This window comes from Taeniopygia guttata, chromosome 27 (genome assembly GCF_048771995.1).
Source record: "Taeniopygia guttata chromosome 27, bTaeGut7.mat, whole genome shotgun sequence".
Lineage (NCBI taxonomy): Eukaryota > Metazoa > Chordata > Aves > Passeriformes > Estrildidae > Taeniopygia > Taeniopygia guttata.
The window spans coordinates 3,491,265-3,518,050 of NC_133052.1; the positions used below are offsets into that span (position 1 = coordinate 3,491,265).

General features: G+C 54.9%; 2 protein-coding genes across 11 annotated transcripts in view; both read right to left on the reverse strand.

The window, feature by feature from the left end:
- Positions 1-475: 475 nt before the first annotated feature.
- On the reverse strand, positions 476-8,673 carry ITGA2B (integrin subunit alpha 2b). The gene is made up of 30 exons (XM_030256316.4): positions 8,125-8,673; positions 7,920-8,047; positions 7,748-7,845; positions 7,502-7,667; positions 7,371-7,420; positions 7,023-7,068; positions 6,721-6,846; positions 6,590-6,637; positions 6,321-6,364; positions 6,153-6,212; positions 6,000-6,052; positions 5,663-5,871; positions 5,371-5,553; positions 5,216-5,261; positions 5,030-5,134; positions 4,883-4,938; positions 4,664-4,815; positions 4,314-4,427; positions 3,554-3,624; positions 3,336-3,483; positions 2,782-2,874; positions 2,619-2,698; positions 2,434-2,514; positions 2,263-2,365; positions 2,021-2,173; positions 1,812-1,937; positions 1,521-1,634; positions 1,219-1,326; positions 1,021-1,143; positions 476-724 (listed from the first exon to the last, which is right to left on the reverse strand). The coding sequence occupies exons 1-30, from the start codon at positions 8,268-8,270 to the stop codon at positions 635-637; spliced, it is 3,120 nt and encodes a 1,039-aa protein (XP_030112176.4). The 5' UTR covers positions 8,271-8,673; the 3' UTR covers positions 476-634.
- Positions 8,674-8,817: 144 nt separating this feature from the next.
- The window catches only part of GPATCH8 (G-patch domain containing 8), a 54,212-nt gene continuing 36,243 nt past the window's right edge, over positions 8,818-26,786 (reverse strand). For 9 of the 10 annotated variants that reach the window (XM_072919187.1, XM_072919188.1, XM_072919191.1 and 6 more), the window contains 5 exons: positions 24,301-24,444; positions 22,133-22,169; positions 16,522-16,571; positions 14,973-15,103; positions 8,818-14,616 (listed from right to left, as the gene is read on the reverse strand). In XM_072919187.1, the coding sequence (XP_072775288.1) occupies positions 10,809-14,616; positions 14,973-15,103; positions 16,522-16,571; positions 22,133-22,169; positions 24,301-24,444 (4,170 nt within the window). In that variant the 3' untranslated portion in view covers positions 8,818-10,808. The remainder of the gene's footprint in view (positions 14,617-14,972; positions 15,104-16,521; positions 16,572-22,132; positions 22,170-24,300; positions 24,445-26,786) is intronic. The other variant, XM_030256310.4, reaches the window with a different exon arrangement.

A 26,786-nucleotide genomic window follows, 5' to 3' on the forward strand; every position in this document is an offset into this window, starting at 1 on the left:
CCGGCACGAATCCCGGTACCGATCCCGACACCAGGACCGGGACTCGGCACTGCAGGACTGTCTCCGGTACTGGCCCCGGCAGCCTTGCAGTGCTCCCGGTACCGCACCGAGAGCCATTCCCGGCTCCACTCCGAGCCCCGGGACGCGGACAGGGTACCGGCACCGTCATCCCGGGACTGGCCCTGTACCGGCACCGTCATCCCGGGACTGGCCCTGTACCGGCACCGGCACCCCAGGACCCATTCGCGGTACTTCGTTGAGCCTCAGCGTCGAGCCCCGGTACCGCAGCGGCATTTCGGGCCTGGCCCTTGGCACTGCCCCGATCCCCCGGTCCCACCCCTGGGGCTGACCCCGGTGATCCACCCCCGGTACCGGCACCAGCCCCGGTGTGGATCCCCCCTCAGTGCAGCAGACCCCCGGGACCCACCCAGCCTCCCACTGCTCTCCCGGGGCACCCCACAAGGACACACGGGGGTCCCCAAAAGCCTCCTGGCCCTGGCAGACCCCTGATGCAGGTCCGGGGGGACACCCGAGGGCAGAGCGGGGATTTATTGTCCGGGGGGAGCAGAGCGGGGCTGGGGTCCCACGGGCACGCGGGGGGCTGGGGAATGACAGTGGGGTGGGGGGGACCCCACTAGTCCTGGGTGCTCCCCGGCTCCTGGGCCGGGCCGGGCTCCTGCGTGTCCCCCTCGGCCGGCGGCCGCGTCCTCTTGAAGAAACCCGTCTGGAAGGGGACACGGGGACACAGTGACACAGTGACAATCGGGGTCTGGGGGACCCCGCGGCACCAGCCCCAGGGGTCCCACATTATCAGCCCCCCGGAGATCCCCGTGGCACCACCGTGGCATCGCTCCTGAGGGACCCCCCGGCTCTGGGGACCGCACAGTGTCACCCGTGCTGCTGCCCTCCGTCCTGTCCCACAGCCCCCACCCCCAGCACTGAGTCCCTCTGGTGCCAGTGAGGCTCCACAACCATGGTGGATGTCACCAGCGTGCCCAGAGTCCCCCTGCGCCCACTCACCTTCCACATGAGGAGGATGAGGAGGGTGAGGAGCAGGAGCCCGGCCAGGACCCCCAGCACCACCCACCACACCGGCACAGCCCCCTCGCCCCCAGGGCTGGCGCGCACCACGCAGGTTTCAGTCTGCAGAGGGACAGGTGGGTGACACCGCTGCCACCACGGCCTGTCCCCGTGTCCCCGCAGCCACGCCAGCCCTACCTCAGCCTTGCCGGTGGGCAGGACCCGCGGCTGGACGCGGTAGGGCATGGCCGAGGTGGTGAACCACGCTTGGGACTGGATGCGGAACTGCGTCAGGAGGTGCTCCCGCTAGGGACAGAAAGGGGGACATGCGGGGGACACTTGGGGACACGTGGGAACCAGGCATCAGGTTCTGCTGGCAGCTAACAGAGCACCCATGGCCTCACACATGGTATCCCCAGGGTGCTCTCTGGGGACATTGCAGGGATGCCCCGAGGCCATAATGCCACCCCATCCCCTCTGTCCCCAGGAGGGGACAGTACCTGCTGCAGGGTGTCCATCCAGAGCAGGGCGTGGACGCTGACCAGTGCCCGCTGGTCCTTGCCCAGGCTGGGCACGTGGCAGGTGATGTCCACGCAGGTGGCATTGTCACAGTCCTGAGGGTGGCGTCCAACACAGTGGGTGTTGCCGGACCCCCACCCCAAGGGACGCTCCCAGCCCTGTGCCCACCATGGGCTGCAGGTCCCCAGGGTCACCCAAGGGTGTGGCCCCACCCTGGCACCCGCAGCCCTGCCTCCATCCCCTCCGGCAGGTCCCCAGGGTCACCCACTCACCACAAGGACGAGGTCCCCCAGCCCCTGGTCCCCCAGCCCGGCTCCCGGGGGCGGCTCCGCCTCCCGGCGCTCCCGCTGCCCGGTGCCGTTCCCGAGCGCCGCGGCCGTCGGAGCGGAGATCTCCAGCTGGAAGGAGACACAGAGGTGACACCCATGTCCCTGACATGTCCCAGCACCCGCCGGAGGGCAGCGGATCCCGCTGTCCCTACCTGGGCGGGGTTGAGGGTGGGGTGGTGCGGGCAGCTCATGCCACCCTCGGTGCCCAGCTCCAGCAGGTAGAGCAGGACGTGGTCGCCCAGCCGGTGGGGGACAGCGAGGCTCAGGGTGACACCGCTGACGGTGCCGGGACCTTTGTTGTGGAGCTGCGGGAGCACGGTGGGTGATGCCCAGCACAGGGGATGACCCGAGGAGGGGACAGAGGGGACATCCCCTGAACAGCAGCGGGCATCACCTCATAGACGTGCTCCACCTTGATGCCGTGGTCCTGGAGCCGCCGGCTGCCCTCCACCCAAGGCCAGCTGGTGGGCAGCACCATGGTGGCAGGCAGGGAGTTTCTGGTGGGACAGGGGGGTCAGTGTCCCCCTTCATCCCCCCGTTACCCCCGTGTCCTCCAAACCCTCACCCTCGCAGCTCCATCTCTGCCTGTGCCTCCACGGGCACTGTCACTGTCACCGACGCGTTGCTGGGGCTGGGGCTGTTCTTGCTGTGGGGACACAGTGGGATGAGAGATGGACACTGAGTTTGGGGACATGCTGAGGACATTGTGTGCCAGTGGTGTCCCAGCAGTGGGGGACAGCAAGCTGTCACCTCCGCAGCTGGAGGTGGAAGGTGATGGCATCCCCCATGTCCTCCAGCCCAGACACACTCAGCTCCATGTCCACGGTGATCTGGGGGACAGCAGAGGACAGGGGCAGGTGGGTGACAAGCCCCAGTGGGTGACAGGCCCAGCAGGGACCCCCTGTCCCCTTACCCGGCTCCCTGCTTTCATGGGATTGCCCAGCTCGCAGAGCACCACGTGGGTCCCATTCTCCTTCTTGGGGTTGCAGCTCAGCTTCTCCTGCCCCTGCAGGGTGGGGACATGGGGGGGGACATGTCATGGACCCCACCAGGAACCAACCACACTGGGGACCTGCATTTGAGCCTCACACCCTGGTCACCCCTAAACACCCATCACCAGTGGGGACCCTGTGGAGAGTGACAGCCACCAAGGGCAGGACAGGAACCCCCAGCCAGGATCCCCGGGCACCCATCCCCACCAGGCAGCTCTGTGGAGGATGATGGGGATGAAGGACACAGTGTGAGCCCCCCGATTTGGGTTACCCCCTGTGCTGGGCGCCCCAGCACCCATCACCCCTGGGCACCCCCATGGAAGGTGACAGCCACCAAGGACACGGTTTGAGTCCCCCACCCTGGGCGCCCCAGCACCCATCACCCCTGGGCACCCCCACGGAAGGTGACAGCCACCAAGGACACGGTTTGAGTCCCCCACCCTGGTCACCCGTGTCACCCCCCGCTCACACCCACCGGGATGGAGCTGCGGGCAGCCTGGTAGTGGGTGCCAGGGGGCAGCTGCACCCTCAGCTCGGCCTCGAAGGCGCCTTCGCCCGCGTTGGTGGCGTTGGCACGCAGGGACAGCACGGCCTCGGCCCCGATCAGCAGGCGGTGGCTGGGGCTGGGGACATGGGGACAGGGCTCAGCACCCCGCGGGGACACCGAGCCCTCCCTCGGCCCCCGGTGCTCACGTGTCGGCAGCCAGGTGGAGGTCGGGGACACAGAGGTTGTCATCGCCACAGTCCTCCAGGATGATGTGGGTCTGGGAGGGGGACAGGGAGGGGACAGGAGGACCCCCACATCCAGGGCGAGGTGTGGCAGGGGGAGTCACTGGGGACAGCAGTGGGGGACATCCCGGGAAGGGATTGGGCTGGTGGAGGGGCCAGAGGGGACATCCAGAGGGGAGATTTGGGACAGTGCAGAGTCGAGAGGGGACATTCCAAGGGGATGGCATCTCCGAGAGGGGAGGATGGGGACAGCAGAGGGGACATCCAGGGGGACGATTGGGGACATACCCTGAGACACGCCAAGGAGGGAGCAGGGACAGCAGGGGGACATCCTGGGGAGGGACTGGAGATGGCAGAGGGGACATTCTCGGGGTTGGGAATGGGGACAGTGCTGGGGACAGAGGGGACTGGGGAGTGCAGGGTGAACACAGAGGGCAGAACAGGACGGACATGCCAGGGAGTGGCAGGGACAGCGCGGGGGCACATTCCAGAGGGAATAAGGGACAGTGGGGCTGGGGGTAGGAGCCACATCCCAGTGGAAACTGGGGAGAGTGGGAGGGGGACAGGGGCAGTGTCCCAGAGGGGTGCTGGGCACACACTGGCACAAACTGGAGACCCCAGAGCTGAGCTCAGCCAGGCTGCGGGTACCCACATGTGCCCTGGTGGAGATGAGCCCACCCCGTGTCACCACGGTGACATCCCCCCACAGCCATGTCCCCCCTACCTGTGCCTGCACCAGGGTGTCCCCATAGAGCACCAACCCCGGGGCCTCTCTGGGCAGCGTCAGGGCCACGCTCAGGGCCACCGGGCTCAGCTTGTCCTTGAACTCGGCCTCGTCCTGGGGACACCCATGGGCACAGCACTCTGGAGGGCATCCAGAGTGCCCACCCCACCCCACGCTCTCCAGCACCACTGTCCCCATCCCTGGTAGCCACCCTCCTGGGACAGGGAGACACTTATCCCCAATCCCTGTCCCCAACGCTGTCCCCATCCTGGCTGGAGATGCCACAATCCCATTCCCGTCCCCTCCACGGATTGTCCCCTCCCTCTGCCGCGCTGTTCCTGTGCCCGTACCCGCAGGTAGGCGGTGAGGTTGGTGCACACAGGGGGTGTCCCCGGTGCCACCAGCAGCTCCTCTTGCCAGGACGATTGGTGTCCCTGCAGCAGCAGGACCCTCCGCGATGGTCGGGGCTTCAGCCGGTCCAGCTGCAGCTCAGCCTCCAGCTCTGGTGGGGAACGGGAAGGTGGCACGGGTGGCACCCGAGGTGCCCCCCGGGTGACAGTGGCACTCACGGATGCTCTGAGGGATGTGCTGGCCCGTCACGCTGACACAAAACACCACGTGGAAGCTGCGGGGGGACACCACCAACAGGTGCTCAGGGATCTGTCCTGTGCCCACGGTGATGTCCCCATAGTGTCCCCATGGCAGTGTCCCCTCACCAGCTGACACGGACGCTGGAGTCGGGCAGGACACAGTCCAGGATCTCAGGGTTCAGCCCATCGGGGACACTCAGCTGGGTCCGGGCCACCACCACGGGGAGTCCCCTGGGACACAGGGACATTGCTGAGCTACCAGGGGACCCAACAGGGAGCCCCGGGCCACCGCAGGGAGGGACGGGCACTCACTGGTACACGGCCACCTTGGCCGCCCCGTAAGCCCCCACGAGCAGATCTGCAGGGACAAGCAGAGGGTCGGTGCCGGGGTGGTGACACCGGGGTGGCAGGGCGGTGGTGACACCGGGGTGGCAGGGCGGTGGCAGTGTCAGGTGCCAGGGCTGTACCCGCGTAGCCGTTGCCATCCAGGTCGGTGGCACCTCGCAGCGCGAAGCCGAAGGCGGCGGGGCCGGGGAAGGGGCTGTTGAGGAGCTGGGTGGGCACCGGTGCCAACCCCTCGCTCTGCCCGCGGAAGATGAAGACCTGCCCGCTGCCACTGTCACCGCCCTGCGGGGCGCCCACGGCCACGTCTGGGGACAGAAGGGACGTGAGCACCCACCCGCGTTTTTCTGCCTCGGTTTTTCCAAGGCGTGGCACCGGGGTGGGCACATCCTCCTCCCCGCCCCGCCGCGCTCTTACCGCCGAAGCCATCCTTGTCCAGGTCCCCGAGGCTGGCGATGGCAGCGGCGAAGCGGCCGTAGGGGTGGGTGCCCGTCAGGGTCTGGGGGGGCCCGGCGAGGCGCTGCTGTCCCCGCCCCAGGTAGAGGTAGAGGCGCCCCAACTCGCTGCGCTGTCCGTCCGAGCGCCGGGCCATGTACAGCGGAGCGCCCACCAGCAGATCGTCCCGCCTGTGCCCGGCGCGGGGGTCAGGGTCCGCAGGTTTGGGGGCTGGGGGCTCCCAGCGGTGTGCCAGGCACGGGGCAGCACCCCTGGGTGTCGCCACGGAGGAGGGGGGGACGCGTGTCCCTGCTCTCACCCGTCCCCATCCACATCGGCCACTGCCACCGTGTGCCCGAAGTACGAAGCCACCTGGGAAGGGTCCGGGTAGAGGGTGGCACCGGGAGGTTGGGGGAGCAGGGGAGTGCTGGGGGGTCACAGGGCAGGGGTGTTGGAAAGGATGGGTACCTACCTGCTCGCTGGCGATGCCCCGCAGCCTGCGCAGGGTGTCCCCCGCAGTGAAGATCTCCACCTGCCCAGGGCAGTGTCAGGTGCCAGGCCCAGCCCGCGGTGACACATGCTGGTGTCCCCTGGTGTCCCCTCCGCCAGGCACCGGCACCGGGCACTCCGCAGCACTCACCTCACCCCTCGTGTTGCTCTTGTTGGGGACCCCCACCACGTACTCTGTGAGCGATGAGAGCCCTGAGTGCCCCACTGGGATACCCCCGGTACTGGGGTGGGCACAGGGATTCCCCTGGTGCGACACGGGGCATGAGGGCACAGAGATGGATGGGACCCCTGTGCTGGCACAGCCTGTCCAGCCCCGTTGGGAAGGGAAGCAAGGTCACTCTGGAGTCCCAGGGTGCCCCAGGCCCATCAACCCCTGTTCCCTGCACCCTTCAGCCCTACCTTTGGTTTTGGGGTTGCCATCAAACTCTCCTACAGCCACCGAGTATCCTGAAGGGAGATGGGCATTGGTGACCCTGGGGTACCCCAGCAGGAGCTGGCAGTGAGGCAGGGTGCCCGTGCCCGCTGCTCACCCCGGTACCCGTCCTCGTAGTCCCCAGACAGCGGCTCCGTGGGGCGCCCGGGGCTCCCCAGCCACAGCAGGGACTTGCCAGAGAAGCGCCTGAGGATCTTGTCCAGCTCCACCGAGTACACGAGCCCTGGGGCACACCGCGGGGAGCACCAGCACTGACAGGGCACCCGCTGCCACACGCCCTAGGCTGCCAGTGCCACTGCGGGTGGCACTTATGGGGTACCCCACCCGGGGTGCCCTCCTCCCGCCGTGCCCACCCCGAGAGCACCAGCCGGGGTGGGCACGGCGGCAGGAAGGACTCACCTGTGAAGTAGTACCCGCCGGGGGCACCCAGCACCAGCGTCCCATCCTGCGGGAGACGCTGGCTCAGCACCACCCCGGGGCACCCTGGCATCCCCCCAGGGCATCCTCACCCAAGTATCGCCCACCCCAGTATCTCCCAGCCCAGCATCCACCCCACTGCTGGGACTTCTCCCGGAATTGCCGCTGCAGCATCGCCCGTTTCATCATCCCTACCCCACCATCCCCGCCGTGCCACCCAGGTATCACCCTGGCCACACCCTCTGCATCTCCATCAGCCCCCCGTGGGCATCCTGGGGGGCACCCCGACCCCTCCCAGGAGTCCCCCGAGCCCCTCAAGTGCCCTCTCACCGGGGTGACAGCGGCGCTGAAGCCGATCTCGCAGTAGCGCTTGTCGTGCACTGAGGGCACAGGGCAGGGTCAGACGGACGCGGGGTTGGGACCCCCGGGTTGGGACCCCCCGCTCCCTGCCCGCCCCTCACCGTAGTTCATCAGGCGGTGGGTGCTGGCCATGGTCTGGTCTCGGCAGGGCGAGTACCACACCGTGCCCCGCTGCCCCGGGCTCCGCACCAAGCAGGTGCCCGTGGGGGTGCGGAACGCCTCCTGCTGCCCCTCCAAAGCGTTCCAGTGCTGCAGCGGGGCACAGACCTGGGCACGGCGATGGGACAGGCTGCGAGCCCGCCCCGCCAGCACCCAAAGCTGCCCACATCCCCCGCGGGTGCACCCACCACCAGTTTGCCGTCCCAGCTGGTGACGGACGCTCCCAGCCACTGGTGCGATTTGTAGGTGTGGAGCTCCAAGGTGCCCTGGCTCTCTTTCTCGTCCCCTGGGCAGCGGGAGAAGGGGATGTGCGGAGCTGGCACCCCCTGGGCCGCTCCCCGCCCCGCGGTGCCCACGCACCTGCAGTGTCGATGGGCAGGGGGTGGCAGGGGCTCTTGTCGGGGGGCCAGGAGCAGAGGAAGACGGCGCCGGGCTGAGCCACGGGCTGGGAGGTGTTGGCACGGGGGGCCCCCACCGCCACGCTGGGCCTGGGGGACAGAGCGGGTGTCAGGGTCGTCGGGCGTGTGCTGTGCCCGACCACCCTGACACCCCGGTGCCACCCTACCTTCCCTCGCTCATGTGGAAATCCAGGGCGAAACCGAAATAGCTGCCGGGGGGTCCCTCGTAGATGGTGGGGGGCTCCTGGAGAAGCCCCAGCGTGGAGGGCAGGCGCAGTCCCCCGAGGAGCAGCAGCACCCGCAGCAGCCCCATCGTCACCCCGAAATGTGGCCACAGCCCCCGGGCCTGGGCGTCCCTGGCTTATCTCGGGGGACGCAGCTGGGGCTGGGCCCAGCAGGAATGGGGAACACAGGAAAGGCCCCCCCGGACGCGTATCCGCTCCTGCAGGGAGCCAGAGAGGTGCGGGGAGACGGATGTGGCCGGAGCAGGGCGGGGGACAGGAGGTGGCAGTGCCAGCGGGGGACACGGGGACAGGGTGGGGGGACACGACCACAGCAACCTGAGCTTATCGCCCGCCGCAGGGCGGCAGTTTGGGGGTGCCTGTTTCGGGATGTGCATTTGGGGTGGTTATTTCGGTCCCTGCCAGCGGAAATGTGGCGAGGGGGGAGGACAGCAGGGCACAGGGCCCTTCCATCACCCCGATATCCCATCCGCGGCCGGATGGAGCTGACAGCAGCGAGCCCGCCCGCACTCGGCATCACCCCCAGCGTCCCCTTCCTTTAATCAAACCAGGGCTCTGGTTAGGAAAAGAGAAGCTGGTGCTCCACACAGTAGCTCCCCACCACCACACGGCAGCACGTTTCTTTTCCACAAATCGTTGGTTTATTAGAAAGGTTTTTTTTCCCTCATTTTACAGCATATATATATATTTATATATATATCTTATGTGACAAAGTTAAATACAGTCTGTTTATGCTCGTTAAGTAATGACGGGTTAATTATTTTAGCGCTATCCTGAAGTCCAAAAACAATCCCTGTGCCCACAGCACGATGGGGCCAGGGAACAGATGGGCCCTATGAAGCTCAGCTCTGACAGTAACACTGAATTGTGCAGTATTTACAGGAAATTGAGTCCCTTTTTTTGTGACTGCTGTCACTCTGACCTGCTCCGATTTCTTGTTTACACGGTGAGGGAACTCAGGGGGTTTTGATCCTTTGACTCTGCCTGGCCTCGTGCTGCACTCCAGGAGGGGACAGGGAAGAGGACGAGGAATGGGAGAGGGATGTCACACATCTCCACACTGCTCTGAAATCCCTCCCTCCAGCTGTGGTGGGGAAGCTCCCACAGGCAGCATCACCTGAGCTGGGTGATGCTGGGAGAACTGGGAAATCCCAGTTTGGGGTAACCCTCATGTGGGATGGAACAGTCCCTGCACCAGCAGGGTCTGCACATTACTGCTTCCAAAGGGGAGGAAAGGAAAAAAAAGGGCTCTCAAGTCTCTGGGAGCACCCTGAATTCCTGCTGCTCCCCAGTGCCCATTCCTATGGCAGGGAAGCAGCATTACCTGCCAGAGTCACTGCTACCCCCACACCCCTCACCTTCCCAAATCTCACCTGCTGATTTCTTTTCTTCTGCAAAATTCTATATTTTTTTTTGTTTGTTTGTTTTTACATTTTATACTACATAAAAACTTCAAAAATACATGAGCTTGATAAAATATACATGCTTAGCTGTTTTGCATCTAGCTGAAACTATAAATTGAACCTTTACAAGTGTCTTGGGTCACCTACGGCAAACATATTTACACAGAAGCCACCAGAACAAGTACCACTAAGAACTGGCTGTAAAAAATATTATTGCGATATACTACAAATGTAACCTTTGATAGGAGCTACAAAAAGCAGCATCTTTGTTTACAGAGTTCAGTGCAATTCTTTACATAAAAAAAAAAAAAATCCTATAAATTAATAAGAAAACCATCAGTGTTACAGAGGAAAGAACACGCTTTACATCCTGGCCGCGCTCCTACATCCTCTGTATTGCTTCAATTCCTAACAGGATTTTCCTTCTCTCTCCCATCCCAGTGCCTCTTTCCCAACCCCACAGAAGATGGAATTCAGAGTGATTTTTTCCCCCTTTCAGGAGAAGAGTGGTCAAAGCCCAGACTGGAATCCCAACCCCTCACCCAAGAAACTCTCTCCAGTCTGGGATATCCAGGCATGGTCCTGGCACAGGAGAACACGGATGCAGGAGAAGGACAGGAGCTCTGGGTACACACACACAGAGCTCCTCCTCCTCCTCTTTACACTAAGATCTTACTTCCATTTTTGCTGCTCACACCAAGAAAAACCCACCTCTGCAGAGACAGGGGCCAAGGAACCTCCTGCAATGCCTGAAAAGTGATGCCTCAAGCCCCCCTGCAGCTGACAGCTCCAATGTTTCATTGCCGATTACAAGCCAGATTCAATCATGCTACTTTAATTAGATGACCTCATAAAAGGATTTTTAGAGATCCTATTAGTGTATATGAAACCTCATTTATCATATACAAGGTGGCAGAAGGAAGATGACCAAGTGTAAGAATCCAAGGGGAAAAAAAGCCTTTCCAAGTTTCTCACTGTTCTAAAGGTGAAATGGTTCTTCTGGAGCGGTGCTGCTGTGTGCACAGAGGAGTCGGAGCGAGACATCCCAGGGACACAGCCAACTGCCCAGTCCTCGAGCCCCTGGCTTCTTTGGCTGCTCAAGAGTGAAAGGAAATGCTCAAGCCTCACCTGCCCGCTGGCTCGACTCCAACCCCTTCCCAAAACGCCAAATATTCTCCTTCCTCTGAGGTTCCTTCATTTTGTCCTTCATGTGCCGTGGCTGGGTGGATGCTGCAAGTCCTGTCCTGAGAAAATGGGGTGCAGGAGAGGGTGGAGGTGCAGGGCTGTGGCAGCAGCAGCGGCTGCTGGCCTGGGAGCCAGGAGGGTGGGGTAGAGAGCGTGAGGGACAGGGTGGAAGGTGAAGGGGCCCGGGTGGATGGCAGACGCCGGAATGATGTGGATGGGGTGGCTGGCCAGGAACGTGGCGGGGTGCCCCGGAATAATGGAGTGGGTGAGGTGGGACAAGGAAATGGGTGTCAGGTGTGGCTGGGGGATGTGGTGGACCTGAGCGAGGGGCTGTGGGTGCGGGTGGGGGTGGATGCCGATGGCAGCGGCGGCGGCAGCAGCGTGGTGCTGCAGGATGGCGTGCTGCACCGTGGTGATGGACGTGGCCGAGGCCGCGGCCGGCTGCTGGATGTGGATGGGCTGGAGCGCGGGCGCGGCCGGGGCCAGGGCGGCTGAGGCAGGGAAGGCTTTCACTTGCTTGGCCAGCAGCTGCTGCTGGATGTGCTGCTGGGCGGCCTGCTGCAGCTTGCTGTACTTCTCCATCTCCTCGGGTGTGAAGGTGATGGGCTGGCTCTCCAGCGGGGCTAGAGAGGAATCTTCTCCCCCCTCCCGATCTCCTTCCATGTTCGGCTCCCCGCTCTGAGGCACGTAGCCAGGAAAGTGCTCAACATCTAAGGGCATCATACTGGTTTCCACTGGGACTGGCTGGTTGCCCCTGTCCATAGGCTCCAGCCCGTCACCATCGCTGGGATCCGAGAGGAAGTTGTGTGGCATGACCAGATCTCCGGAGCCAAAGCACTCAGGGAGCGCCGGCGCGTCCAGGGGGAGGGACGGCATCTCCACAGAGGCTTCATCACGTTTCTGCTCATCCAGAGGTTTGTCCTGAATTACCATCACCACATCTTCCAGGAGAGACTGGCCGGCCAGCTGACCGTCCTCCATGCCTTGGGAACCATCCTCAGCATCTGACAGCTCCTGCTCCTCGCCCCTCTCCAAGCCAGACTCCTCGTATCTTTTGGAGTTTGGTTTCCGAATAGTTGGTAGCTTCCCAATTAAGGGCAGAACTGGTTTGTTGCCTAATGAAGGAGGCAGTTTGGGGCCAAAGTACCCCTGGGGAGGATCTTTGAGCTTTATGCCCACTTTGTTTGCCCCTGATAGCATCTCGTCAGTGACGCAGGGCTTCTTCTCAACCTTCCTGGACTGCACCTTTTCCAAGAGCAGCTTTGCAGTGACAGAGTTCCTCTCCTCAGGACTGCAGTCCCCTTCCAAGGCCCGCCCCATGCCAGAGCCGCTGCTGTTCTGGGACAGGGAGCTGGATCCTTTCAGATCCTCTCCTTTGCCATCCTCCTTCTTCAGCAGCGACCCTTCACCTCGGCCTGTCCGGAAGTAGTGAGGAGACTGGGAGCGATAGATCTTAGACCTAATGAAGTCCCTTCTGCCAGACCTTCGCTCCTCGGGGCTCTCGTGGCCCCGCGAGCCCTTCCGTGACAGGGACCTCTGTGAGTGGCTGCGGGTGCTGCGGCTGCGGTCCCGGCTGTAGCTGCGGCTGCGCTTCCAGCTGCGGCCCGTCACGCTGCGGCTCCTCCTCTTGCTCCGACTGCGGCTGCAGCTGCTGCTGCGGCTCCTGCCCCGGCTCCTCGATCTCGACCTGCCTCGAGGGTCGCTTCGGCTCCTGCTCCGACTCCTGGACCTGCTCCTGCTCGAGCTGTAGTCATCTTCCGACGAGGAGTATTTGCGCCGCTTTGAGCGGTGGTTTGAGCTGTTGTAGTCAGAGTCATCCTCCGAGTCCTGGGAGCGCTTGGAGTGGCAGCGGGAGCGGTCGCTGTAGTCGCTGTAGCTGTCGTCCGAGTAGCTCCTGTGGCGGCTGTAGCGGCTGTGCTCCGAGGATGCGTCCGAGCTGGTGGAGTAGGACCTGTGTGAGGAGTGCCTGCGGCCCGAGCGGGAGCGGCTGCGGGAGTGCTCACTGCCCGAGTCGTAGTCGTCGCTGTACTGCGACGGGGACTTCTGGCGGCAGTGCTTGCCAGGGGAGCCCTCGTCACTGTCATCGTCACCGCTGCTCTGCTGGCTCCGGCAGCCGCCCCGGGGCTGGGACAGAGCTGGGCAGCGCCTCCTCACGCCAGGCACCTGTTGCAGCTCAGCCTTGTGCCTTTTGCTGCCGTGCTCTTGGCAGGAGTTACCCCCGTCTTCTTTTTTACTGCTGCTTCCCTCCTCAGCAGACAGGGATTTCCTCTGGGACTCCTGGGAGCATCGCTTTTTCTTCTGGAAATGGCTGCAGTCTTCAGACAGTTCAGGTTTCAGCGCCCGATCTGACTCTGTCGAAAGGGAGGATTTACCTTTTTTGTGCCTGTGCCTTTTCCGTTTCTTGGGTTTCTCTTCCCCCAGCTCAGCTTTCCGGGCCTTCTCCTCAGCTTCCTCCTTATGTTTGCGTTTGTGTCTGCTGGACTTTTTGTGCTTCTTTTTCTTTTTGTGTTTATGGGACCTTCCAGATTTACTCTTACCCGTTACACTCTTACTGGTGTCCTCCCCCTCTCCCTTACCGACACTTCCCAGACCGGACTCCTGCTTACTCTGGGATTTGTTTTCCATTTTCTGAGCAGAACTGTTCCCTACGCTTTCAGCCTCCTTGGTTTTGCTTACCTCACCAGGTTCTGTGCTCTGAGCGTTGTCTTTACAAAGCCCCCCTTGATCCTTGGATTTCTCTGCCCCTTTCCCTTTTGCATCCTTGTTACGGGAGAGCTTGAAGTCGAAGTACAGGGGGTTGCAGCTGTAGGATACAGAGGGCTCAGCTTTGGTGAAGATGAGCAGCTCTGAAGGCCACTGCAGTGTCGTGCTCTCGTCCTTACTCAGAACAGGGAAAAAAGGTCCCATGGGGTGCTTTGGTCCCTCAGAGCCATCTCTGCAGCCCGAGGCAGGAGGAGGAGCTTCTTTAGCAGCGTCTGGCTCAGGGGGATTGCTCTCTGGAAGGTGCTTGCTCTCCTGTGTATTTTCATTCTCTGGGATGTCCTTTCGTTCTGTTTTGCCCTGCTGAGCTGCAGTTTCAGTAGTACTCTGCTCCTTCTGCTGCCCTGTGCTCTCAGCAGCCTTTTCTGTGTGCTTGCTGGGTTTGGGTTTGGGGGAACTCCCCTTTTTCACTTCGTGCGCGTTTTTTTTGTTCACATTTTCCGCTTCTGTTTGCTCAGTAGCCTTCATGAAAAGCAGGAATTGAAAGTTGGGCTTTACTTTACAGTGGGCTGGGGGGATGTAGTGGTAATATTCTGGTTCTACAGCTGTTGGTCCATCTTCTCGCCTCATCTTCTTCAGTTTGGATAAGGTGCTGGCTAGAGCCCCGCTGTCCTTGTCATGCTGGTCATCATCCTCTGCCTTGCCATCAGAATTATTGGTGCCTTCACCCTCCCCAGACTTCTGCAGGCTGCCAGCCTCCGAGGATCCCTTCTCATCACCTTTTGCCCCATCTGCAGAACTGGACTCGTCCACGTGGTCCTTGAAAACAGAAGCGATGGTCTCCAGCTTCACTGGGGTCTTCTTGGCAAAGGAAAAGGACACCCCGATCTTCTGTAGTGGAGTTCCCAGAGAGCTCTTAATGCCAAAGCTGATGGCCTGTGCCCCCTGGGCAGGCATCACAGTGCCTTGTCCAGTGTTCAGGAAGCCTCTGTCCGTGGTCATCTCTGTGGCCTGGCCAGAGCTCATCTGGACAAAGGAGCCACTGTTGGCTGCGGAATCATCGTCATCTCCACCTTCCTCGTCCACAGCCACCGTGGTGGTCCTGAACATGGGCCCACTTCCAGGAGCACTGCAACAGGGGAGAGAAAAAACCACAGCTTATTGCGGTCCCTGTCCCTCTCCAGGAGGATCCATCTCTCAGTAGAGACAATCTTACACAGCTCAAGTGCTCTTGCACCCAGACACATGCATTAAAATATCATTATACAGCCACTCAAAGTTTTTCATAATATTAAATTACTGAAGAAAAGGTATTGCTGGTTAAAGCAATTTGGGAATGCTCTGTATGATCAGTTTAGTGAACTCACTCCTACCAAAATCACAGCATGAGCCCCAAACACCAGTGTGAAGCTTTGCCCTCAAAGCCTGTGCAGTATCCCAGAGCAGGAGTGCCAGCCCAGCCCAGGGGTGCTGGCCCAGACTCACCACTCAGGCTGCCTCCTCTGCTCAGCCAGCTCGTGCAGGCGCCGCAGGGCTTTCTCCTGCTTCCTCTCATCTTTCCGGGATCTTGACGAGACATTGCGAGCAAATTCCCTCTGCTTGAGATCTTTCAACCTCTGAGGCAAAAGAAAGCAGGGACGGATCAGATCAAAGCTGTTTGTGTTTGTCCAAGAGCAGCTCTTTGCTGTAGCACTGGAAATGCGGTGTCAAGCCCCTCCCCAGGGACATTTATTGAGCCAGGATGGAGCAATAGCATCTTAGCTCAACAAACCCCACGGAGCACACTGCCATCCTCCCAGCAGCTGAAGGAAAAGACAACTGGTGGTCACTTTTGGCTATGACTTCAAGTTCTGTGTACACCCCTTTCCAATCAACACTACTGGTTTTCTTTAGCATGGACAACAAAGCTGATTTTGAAGCAACAAGCAAATTCTGGAAGGAAAAGGGGAAAAGAAGGATTGTTTACTTTGCTGCTCTTGCAGCGTGCAGATGTACTTGACAAACGGTGCATGACATGAGTCAAAAGCATGGGCCAAAGGACAGGAGGGATTAGCTGGTGCCAGAGCTACCCGGGAATGACATCTGACAAAAGCAATGTACCGTTACATTGGAGAAGGAGCCAAAAATCCCATGCAAATGATTTCATAAGCAAATCCAGAGTGCAACATACACCACAACCGGTTACTTGATTTCCTGACAGTAGTTCTGAGAGGGTCAAGAAACAAACTGCTCTAAAGGCAGGAGGGTCTCTTGGGGTTGAATACTTTGTGGAGGGGCAGAAGCACCAAGTTCCCCAGAAGTCTTATCATGAGGGAGCAAACCCAATCCCAAGGAATTTCAAACATCCTAATATACTGAGGGAGTCTAGGTAGCCAATTCTAATAGAAAATAAACATCCAAGACTTCAGAACATTTTGGAAAGTCCTTGGCTCAGAGTACTAGGAGAAGAGGCTGCTGGTTTTTCTTGGAATATATGTGGATATTCACAACACTTTTTTAGAGTGCTCTACAGAAGTTTAAGTAACAGAAAGCAACAAAGACAGACCGCTACCATCCTAAAGGGACTCATTGTTCTTTTTTAGTGCACAATTCAAAACCCTTTCAAAGGGCCCAGTTCCAGAATGCATCCTGTACTCAGCTTTTGGAAAAAGTTTCATGTTTTTCAGGCATTTCATGCAGGGCCTGGGAGACTAACGGGACTCAGAGCAGGAGTCACTTTGGAACAATTCTTGTACAGGATGTACAAATCACTGGTGAATTCTAAATACTTCTGGCTGGCTGACTCTGCCTCTTTCCTGGAGCAGAGTCAGACTGCCACACACAGAAACAGTGGATCTGGAAACCAACCCAAAGCTCAAATTAGAGGAATTAAGCTGGCCCAATGTAAAGAGAACATTGCTTTGTGAAAAAGGGACAAGACAGAGGATTCTCTTACCTAATTGTATTTACTAAATGTGGTTGATTGTTACCAAAATCAGAGGGGAGGACACACAAAAAAAGATACAACTACAGACACCAGTAGAAAGAAACTCACTCTTGTGATCTGGACTCCCAAATTAGAAGGGTTTGCTTTCAATACATCAGCTGAAAACATCACATCACAAAGAAAAAAAGAAAGTAAAAATATAACAAGAGTGGAAGAGAAAAAAAAAATCAAAAAACCAACAAGCAAGCATTACTAGAGAGCCATGGGGGAGTGTGCCAGCTATTCTACGGAGCAGGAGCGGAGCCAGGGGAGCGAGCTGGGGTCTGGAGCAGGGGACACACACGGACACGCACGGACACAGCCATGATCCCACCTGGAACAGCAGAGCTACTTTCACCAGGACAAGTAAAGGGCTCAAGGGTTTTGTGGTGTATGTTAAATGTTGAGGAGTAAATTTTTTTCCAAGAGGAAGAAAAAAAAAATACAATAGATGGATTGAGCAATGCTATCAGCTTTTTCATGCTGATTTTGAAAGTGTGTCTGAAATGCTCTGGGAAGTTACAGCCACCAACAGCTGACAAAACTATTTAATGGGGGCTGATGCCAAGTCTCGAGATCACTCACCCATTTGGAAAAAAGTATGACCCAGCTATTTACACCAGACACGAACTGTGACCTTTTCCTCTCAAGAGGAAGGTGCAATGGTGCACTCAGAGCCCGCTGTGCCCCCAGGCATGGTCCTGATCATCCCCCAGGACACAAACCAGGCTCAGAGCTGTTGGGAACATGCAGCTGCCCCCAGGCTCTCCTGCCTCCACTACATGGCAATTTGAATGAAGACAGAATTAAATGCCCATTATTAAATGCTGACCTTTGTGTGTCTCTGCTCCCTCAAACCTCCCACTCTCAACACTTCAGATTTAGAGGTGTGAAGCAAATTAACTACCCCAAAGCACTGTAATCCAGAATATGCACCACAGCAACTCCCATGTGCACCCAAACCTGGGCCCTTTAGGCTGACAAATCACTGGCCTTCGTGTCAAGACTGCTGAGAATTTGGTACTTCCAAAATTGGGGAAGAGTTGGTCTGATTTTCAAAGGACCAAGAGATCTCAAGGCTGAGTTTCTTTTTGTCACACAGAAGTCAGGAGGAAAAAGAGTCTTGCTGGGGAAGTACAGGATAGAAAAGCTCACAAATGCACCATGCCAGCTCCTAGGAAATGCAAAATACCGAACAGAACATAGCTCAGCTTCTTAGACTGACCTAAACCAACAGACCTATCATCAGAAATTACCCCAGGCGTGCAAGAGACCTGGCTGGACTGCATTACCCTCCCTAAATGTGTCCTGGGGGAGGGAAAGGGGGGAAAAGAGGAGCCCATATTGCTCATCTGTAACAACAACCAGCTGCAGGAATGAAAAACACCCAGAACTACTCAAAATAACCTGTAACTCCCCCCTCACTGTTTCAAATATGTCACTGAATGCAGTGATTCGTCCCCTCAGAATGGATAACCAGTTCACTACAGCCATGCCCACCCTGCTCCCCAGTCCTGACTGGGAAGGAGTAATCCAAAGACAATTTCACTGGCTGAAGAGAGCACATGGAGCACTGAAATACTGCTCACACACTTCCAGGTCTCAGCCTGGCCAGGAAATCATTTGAACTAAACAGGTATTTAAGTTCAGCTTACACTAAAGAAATTTCCATCTAATCCTGAAGAGAGTGTTATTCTAATCCCCCAAAAGCCTCTAAATTACTTTTTGGACCACACCAGATGTGCGGATGTGAGTGAGGCTGGAAGTGCATGGAACTGTCCCTTCCCCAGCACCGTGGAGAAATTCCAACAAGGATTTAACACAGCCACTCAACCATCCTCAGGGAACTTCTCCTTCCACAAGGAGCCCTGGGAACTCCTACTTTTGGGGTGAATCCTCCCTTTTAAAGTCTTCCCATTGTGCTTAGCAAGACAATGATTTTTTCAACAGGATTAGAGCCACCAAACCTGTATTAAATCAAACACATGCTTCATGCTATTGCAAGATTTCAAAATTAAAGGGCATTTTTTTTCTCTGTGGGTAGTGTGTTTTCTGAGGAAGCAGCATTTATACAAGCAGCAACATCCTTTCAAACTGCAGGATCATGGAGACCATAAAGCCAAGGAATATTCTACTAGTTTATTACTTCAGCTGTCAGAAGGACTACGCTGCAGTGACCAGCAGTGACACAAATCACCAGCACTTACATAAAATTTCTCCAGATTTCCACATGCTGTAGGCAGTAGTTCACTACCTCCAGCCTTCCTGGGGTCTATTAATAGCTGCCACCCACCTCAGCTTTGGAACAAAGAATTGTATTTAAAGTTTCCAGCCTTGTTTCTAACAAAATTCCAAACTCGTCTCTGCATTTCCACAGGAGTGCAAATCAGGTTCCTAAAGAGCGAGTTTGATATCAAATCTGCAGCTACCTCTGGACTGCAGCACAGAGAGGCCACAGTGCTGGATTATCTCCCAATCCCTGCACGGCTCAGGAGGGGCCAAACTGGCAAACACCACCAGTACCTTCCAATCCTCACAAATCAGCTTAGACCAGTTGCACCACAGCACTGCTGAAAAGCTCCTGAGAGCCCATCCCAGGCACAGCAAAAGGGGGAATACAGGGGGGCGAGCAGGAGTCAGGAACTATTGCAGAAAAATCACTGGATCATCACAGAATATCCAAAGAAGGAAGGAACCCCCAAGGATCATCCAGTCCCACCCCTGGCCCTGCAGACACCCCAACAATCCCACCCCGTGTACCCCACACCCCTGGGAGTGGTGTCCAAGCACTCTTGGAGCTCTGGCAGCCTCAGAGCCATAAAAAACTCAGCACACCCCAGATTTTGCTGATGAGACAGTACCAGGTAAGACTCCCCCAGTACCCGACTGGGGTGCAGAGCTTTACAGGCTCAGGACCAGCAGTAAATGGAATTTCTCTGTTTAAGCTGACAAAGCCACACAGCATCACTCAACTGAGGCCCACTGAGAGACATTCTCTGCTTCAAAGTGCAGAGCAGAAAAAGCCCCTGTTATTCTCACAAGACAAAAGCATTGTCACACTGTCACCAGACCTGAAGATGAGAGACTTTCATGCCAAGCCTCATACTGAAATGGGTCAAAGCAGATCCACCTCTGGGGCTCGAGGCAGAAGGCAGCACCCATAACATCAGAGCCCCCTCCTCCCTTGCCATTGTTCTCATGTCTCTCTGCCAACCCATATTAAATAAAATAATAATAATGTACTTTTCATTCTGTGCCAACAGATTTCTTTCTTTCTGAACTTTTGACGTCTGCTTGATTCTTTGCCCCAAAAGCTTTTGGGAGTGAACGACACCATGAAACACAAGCTCAAAGGATGGCAACCTTGATCATTTTACTGAAGTGAGAACACAAGCCTGGCTTATCTTTGGTCATCAACATTCTTTGCACGCTTATAAATGAAGTGAAAAGAACAGAGGGGAAATGGCCTGCAAATGCTGTTTTATTTCATCTTCATTTCCTCCCTGGAAGGAATCAATGTTTTTCTCAGCTGGGTTAAGAAAAATATAGAATGGGTTGGGTTGGAAGGGAAATTAAAGCTCACCCAGTGCCACCCCGTGGCGCAGGGACATCTTCCACTGTCCCAGGCTGCTCCAAGCCCCAGTGTCCAACCTGGCCTCAGGCACTGCCAGGGATCCAGAGGCAGCCACAGCTGCTCTGGGCACCTGTGCCAGCGCCTGCCCACCCTCACTGGGGAGAATTTCCTCATCATCTCTAACCCAAACCTACTCCCTTTTCAGTTAAATTCATTCCCTTTTGTTTTATCACTCCATGCCCTTGTCCAAAGTCCCTCTCCAGTTCTCTTGGAGCCCCTTTATTGTTAACTGGTGGGTCTTCTGAGGGCAGAGCATTTCTGGAGCAGAAGAACCTCCCATGTAACACCAAGTACCTCTGAGATTCCCTCCTCAGTCTTTCCCATTCAAGCTGTGCTTGGAGGCCCAAGGTTTTGGAATTCTCAAGTCTCCCCAAAACACAAAGTTCAGGGCTTGCATTCAGAGTATTTCTCAACCCCAGCAGTGACTGTCTTGGTAATTTTACTGTGGTTGAACAGATCCCTCCCCTTCGGCATGAGAAACAAAGATGCAGCTAATTAGGGCACAAAGAGAACTGCACACCTATACTTTCAGTTCTGAGTTCCACCCTCTTTCCCACAGAACTTATTTATGGAATACACTCCCTTTGCCCTTTTACGAAGAGAATCCAGGCAGAATTAATCACCTACACCTCCAAAACACCACATACTTAGGGGAAAAAAACAGCTACATAAAATCTGCATTTCAATGCTGGTTTGTGCTCTCCCAGGGAACCTGGCACAAGTTCACTCAGGAACACGTTTGTTTTTCACAGGCAATGCAGAAGGAGAATGTTTTGATTCTGTTGGGTCAGTGACTCAGTAAACAGCTCGAGCCTCAGCAGGCACACGAGCAGAACAAGGTGATGGTGGGAGATTCTCCAAGTTCTTAAATTGTTAAAAATCCCCCATAGTAAAAGCTGACTGTAAATGCTACATAACTGACATCCAAGATAATTCCAACTAGAACTCTTGCAGGCTGCTTCAGGTGCTGGGCTCTGCACATCCAGGTTTATTGTTTATTTGACAGGAACACACAGACTGGCCACAACCCCGACAAGCAGCGCACAGTCATCTTCACACAAATCTGACACGAGGTCTTTATCTCAATGTCAAAACCCCAAACCAAATAAGGAGCCCTCACAGGTGTAATGCTTTAAGGACACATTCCCACTGAGACCAGAGTGTTCTAAGTCTGCGGGAGCTCCCAAGGATCAGGACATTTTGGATCTGCAGGAAAGCAGCAGAAAAATCACAGAATCCCAGACTGGTTTGGCTTAGAAAAGATCCTAAAGATTACCTTGTTCCACCCCCTGCCATGGGCAGGGACACCCTGAACTATCCCAGGCTGATGCAAGTCCTGTCCAACCTGGCCTTAAACACTTCCAGCGATATACAATGGGTCCATCTTCACCACCCAAGATCCTTCTTAGCTGCAGAAGTTTTCTTTCTACATTTGCTACCTTCTGTCTGTTAATTATTATTAATTATTGCTTTGTTGACTGTCCGGAGTGGGCACCATCAGGAGCGGGGCCCTTCATAACCTACCAGGCCTTCAAAATCAGAATCCTACAGCTAAAAAAAAACCACCATTGAAGACATCAGCAGCAGTACAAGAAGTTGTGGGATGCAGCCTTTCCAGCTGCTCACTGCAGGGTGTGTGAGAGAACTGAGATTCCTGCCCCTCCTGCAGGGCCACCTGCACCCACTCCAGCTGCTTGCAGTCCCCTGAGAGGGACAGGCCATGTGCTGACTGGTCCTTAAAACAGCTGCACTTCTCATCAAGTATCAACTTAATTAAAACCAGCTCCAGAACAACACTGCACACTTCCAACACAATGGCTGAAACATGCCAGTGGTTTGGGAGAATAAATGCAAGGATCTTTTCCCAGGTAAGGAAATGCTGCCTTTTGGAGAAACTTGGTGTTAAGGTTGATTCAGATGCAGCCAAATGGTCTATGAAACCAGGACAGGCAGGAAGTAAAGAGAAGAAACCTCCCCTTTAATTGTTTGGTGTTGACACAATTTTGGTGGGTCCAAAATTCATCCGGTTGGGATCAATACACTTACCTATCATCCCTGTTGGGCAATAATCCCGAGTTCCTTCCTGGAATACAAGACAGTGTCTTTATAACTCGGGAGTGGAAAGGGATCTGAGGATGGAACATCTATTTACAGGGACAGCCTAATGCTCGCAGCGCCACAGAGGGATAACCAAACACTTCAACGTCAGCGGGATGTGGAACTAAAAATACTTAAAAGCAAAAATGCTGTGGAAACTGAGCCAAGAAAAAAGCAAAAACAAGCTCTGTTGCCTCAAAAATTACCACTGAGACAACAAAATCTTGCAGATGATGTATACCAAGATGGGTTGCTGTAACTAAGATACTGTAATGGCTTTTCTTTCCGAGAAAGCCAACTGATGGGCCTAGTTTTGGAAAAGTTCATGTTTTTCCTCAAAAACTTTAGGCTCACCTTTCTGCAACCTCACCCTCTTGTCCAAAGTGACAAACTATAGAACATCAACGTGCAACAGATCAAAAGCACAGCTCTTTTTTTAAACTCTTTTAAAATTTAGACTGGACTGCTGGGTATGAGCCTCCCTGGAGCAGGAGAGATAATGTTCCTTATGCAAATTCACTGTTATTCTGTCTCAGGGGTTTCAAGTTCACTCCCTGAACGCTGACCCAGCGGGGTCACACACATTTCAGCCCGACAAAGCTGGATAAGCAATTTTTTCCCTAAGCAAAGCATGATTGCTTCTTTGTTTAAATCCCTCTGTAACTAGAAATTAATGCTGGGTGATGCAGCCAGAGTTTGGAGGCTCATTTTCTCCAAAGCCTGCCTGAAGTGACTGCAATGGATGGAATTATCCAAGAACATAATTCCTCTCAAAATAATCAGCAGTAGCAAGCAACCTCCAAATTCTTTCTCCTGATGAGATGACTCCATCCTGTGTGCACACAAGACATTTTTCTCTCAGTCCACTCCTGCTGATGACTCCTTTTATTGCTATCCACAGGTTAGTTTCCTCCTCCACAGCATCTCCAGCTGCTGGAAGAGCTCTGAGCCTGGCCAGGCTGGAGCTGGGCAGTTCACAGAATCCCATGGCATCAGCACACCAAGAATGTGACAAAACAGGTCCTGCCACCTCCCAGATAAATGCAGGTCACTGCACTCAGGTTTCAGCCAAACTGATGGAAACCCTCCAAGCAAGTTTTCTGCTCTCAGGTGTCACGACTGAGTTTGGCCAAAACCACCCCTTTGCCCAATAACCAAGGAAATAAATGAATTTCTGCTCTTGATTCTACCAAACCGCTCCTCAGAGCCCGACTGCCCTGCCATGAGAATTCCTGACACGACTCCCTTAGTTCAAAGCAGATTCTCTGTCATATTTTACATTTAACACACACACAAAAAAATCATACTCTAAAGCCACATTCTTGTTTTCAAGCTGTTTTCACTGCTATTTTGCAAGCTCTACAGCACATCCTCCTCGAGTTACCAGCATTTTGATGATTGTGTTGCTAGAATTTATGACTAGGAACATCAAACCCTTCCTCTGAGCCGTTCCAGCCCTGGAGGAGCCCAACACTGCTATCTGCTGTGCAGTTACATCTCATTTAGCAGCTTAAATGGTCAAACAGATCAGGCTAACACAAGAACTTCCATTACTTACTGTGCAGCATAAAACACCCTGCAGACACTACAGTACATCCCTACCTTGGGAAAAAAAACCAGTTCCACAGAGACTCTGAACCCACCTTCTCTTGAGAATCACAGAATTTGGGAAGTGCTTCTTTCTTAGGATTCCTTTGACACAGCCCATTATTTCCTAGTCTGTTTTCAGAAACTCCACTGAACACAGACTCAGGTAGTAAAATGCTCACACGTGGGGAATCATCACTCCCCAAAGCTGTACTAATGCTAAAAGCAAGCTGGGAGCCATCCACCTCCATGTGTACTCTCTTCAGTTTTACACCAGCACATCCCTGTCCGTGGCTCTTTCAGAAGTGGGGTTCCTTGATGCCAACCATGGAGTGGGGCTTGGGGTTCTTCTGTTGTTTTGTGTTTTTAAATGAATGATAAGCATAAAAATCTTATCCAGCAACATAAAACACCTATTCCTGGACCAGTAAGGAAAACAGGTACACCAGGGAAACTCCAAGTATTAACCACAAACAAGACCATCACAATGAACATCCAACAGATGAACTGTGCTGTCTACAACTGGTTACCTGCTTGTGAGCATGGTCGTAAGAGTTTATGTGGTTGTCAAACTCCTGGTGCTTCTGATACTGCTTGTCACAGAGTTCACAGTAGAAGTTTGCTCTGAGGTCTTCCAAAGCTTTGGCAATAGCCTTTTCTTTATCAACATAATCCTGAAAAATTAACAAAAAATTGCTTCTGTTAAGTGTCCGGTAGAACAGCCTGGAAGATGATGGGTTAGTCCTTTAAGGAAAAATAGTGCTTAATAAAAACTTAGTGTACATTGATTATATTTATTACAGGATAACTGAGGTTGGAAAACACATCCAACATCACTGGGTCCAACCTGTGCCCACGACCAGCTGCTGCTGGCCAGCACCTCCAGGTTCTGTCCCAATTTCCAGTCATTTTGCCCCCACCTGGAACCTTCCATGAGGTTGCTGTGACCAAATGCAGGTCCCAGCACTTGGCCTTACTGAAGCCAGCTTACTAAGCTGAGCAGCCTTTGCAAATGCACAGGAGGGATTCCAGAACTTTGCAATGCTGCCAACCTTGGCACTATTTGTTAGCCAAAATCTCAAAATATTCTGTGCTGGAAGGGACCCACAAGGCCTGAACACCCCTGGTCATCGCAGAAGTACCACTAAAAGCAGAGTGCTTCAAACAAGGCCTGCAGTGCTGATGGGGCAAGGCAGCTCTGCCTTAGGGGATCTCCTGGATGGTCTGTGCTCCAAGGCATGCTTCAAAGCCTCAAGCTAACCCAGAGACACACTGGCATCAAATCTAGGAGAACAAAACCAGGCTCTTTCCCCTTCTACAACTGAACAACACAGGTGGAAAACCAAACCTCGGGCAGAGATGAGGTGTCTCACCTGGCAACAGCTACATCCTTCCCTCTTTTGCTACAGGTTTTGACTATGCACTGAGCTCTGGGACTGGGGAAATCCCAGTCCCTCAGCCAGCTGCACTGGCTGGAAATCCAGGTATGGAAGGAGCCTGTGCTGTCCCCAGGGCTGCTGCATATCTGGGGGGCTCCGAGACACACCTGATGCTGGGACACAGCAACCTCAGGGCTAAGCAGCTGTTCCCTCTTGCCAGGCTGTATCAATTACAACCCCACCAGCAGAATTAATAAAACATCACCACTCTTCACGAGCTCTCTGGGGGAGGTTTACCCTGAGGAGGTGGAAGGTTTTACTCCAAATCAGCTACAAATGCTGCATCACAAAGCCCACTGTACTCACTGTAGCACTCCCCATATAACCATTGACCATAGGCATTTCAACTGGAATAAAGAGAAATTATATAAAAAAACAGCCTAACATTACAGAAAAAGCCCTTAAGGATCTTTTTTTTCCATCTTCAATACAAACCTCCTATGGGAAGCTTCCTTCCTCAGCAAGCAGAGGCCACAAATGTTTAAGACAGAAAACTTTGAAAGGCTTTTCCTTTGAATTTCAGATCTTGTTCAAGGCAATATGGTTTATCTCCTAGTTACCACATCAAAATGGCATTAAAATAACATTACTGAGCATGTTTTATATGATAGAAAATTTATATTAAAAAATTTCAACACCTGAGAGGAAAAATATATCTAAAAAATTTTAGTGCTCATATTTGGGATTGTTTTCAATTTCAAGCACTGCTCACTTCTACATAAAAAAGGAAGCAACTTCCTGCTTCCATCTATTACCAGATGCCCTTGTCAAAGGAAAAAAAAGAAAAACATCAACAAATCTGGAGTTTTGAGCCTGAGGCAGGTCCCCAGGAAGACAAGAAAGGAAAACAGAGCAGCGTGAGCAGCGTGAGCTCCACAGAACACGGACGTTTAAAGTTCCTCTGAATACCAGACAAGCTTCCTGTGCCATGTGTAGGTTTTTTTGAGCAAGCATCCTGTGGCTAAACAATGAAACCCAGCCATTTGAGTGATCAGAATTTATATAAAAGAAGGGAATTAAAACACATTTCTTGGCTGCAGAGTGATCTGATTCTCTGAGGCTCCCTGAATGGCTGATCAGGACGCACTGCCATCGGCAGTTACATAATGGACTCCTGCGGAGCAGCAAAAAGTAACGGCTGCAGAGATTTTTCACAGATTAATACCAAAATGCAAGGGGCTAAGGATGAACTGAGCTAATAAAAAACCCACTGCACCCGGGAGAGAGTGCCACTGCTCCAGAGCTCCTGAAAAAAACCTGTGCTGGATGAGGGCAGGAAGAGAAAATAATCTCAGAGCAACACAGGTTGGGCTGTGTTTGGAAAGATAATTGTACACACCAAGAACTCCAGGATCACAAAATGGTTTCGCTTGGGAGGGACCTTAAAGCTCACCCAGTCCCACTCCCTGCCATGGGCAGGGACACCTCCCACTAGACCAGGCTGCTCCAAGCCCCATTCAACCTTCCCAGGGACAGGGAGTCCACAGCCCCCTTGGGTACCCAAACACCTGCAGCTCACTTACCAAGCAAATCAAGATCTCAAGAAAAAAGAGGAGAGGAGGCTATAAATTTTCATA

Excerpts from the sequence above, each read along its gene's own strand:
- ITGA2B (XM_030256316.4), bottom strand. The coding sequence starts at position 8,270 with ATGGGGCTGCTGCGGGTGCTGCTGCTCCTCGGGGGACTGCGCCTGCCC. Across the intron at positions 3,625-4,313 it reads ACACCCTGGTGCAGGCACAG|ACCCACATCATCCTGGAGGA; the intron begins GTAGGGGGGACA and ends TCCCCCTCCCAG. Across the intron at positions 2,366-2,433 it reads GCAGAGATGGAGCTGCGAGG|AAACTCCCTGCCTGCCACCA; the intron begins GTGAGGGTTTGG and ends CTGTCCCACCAG.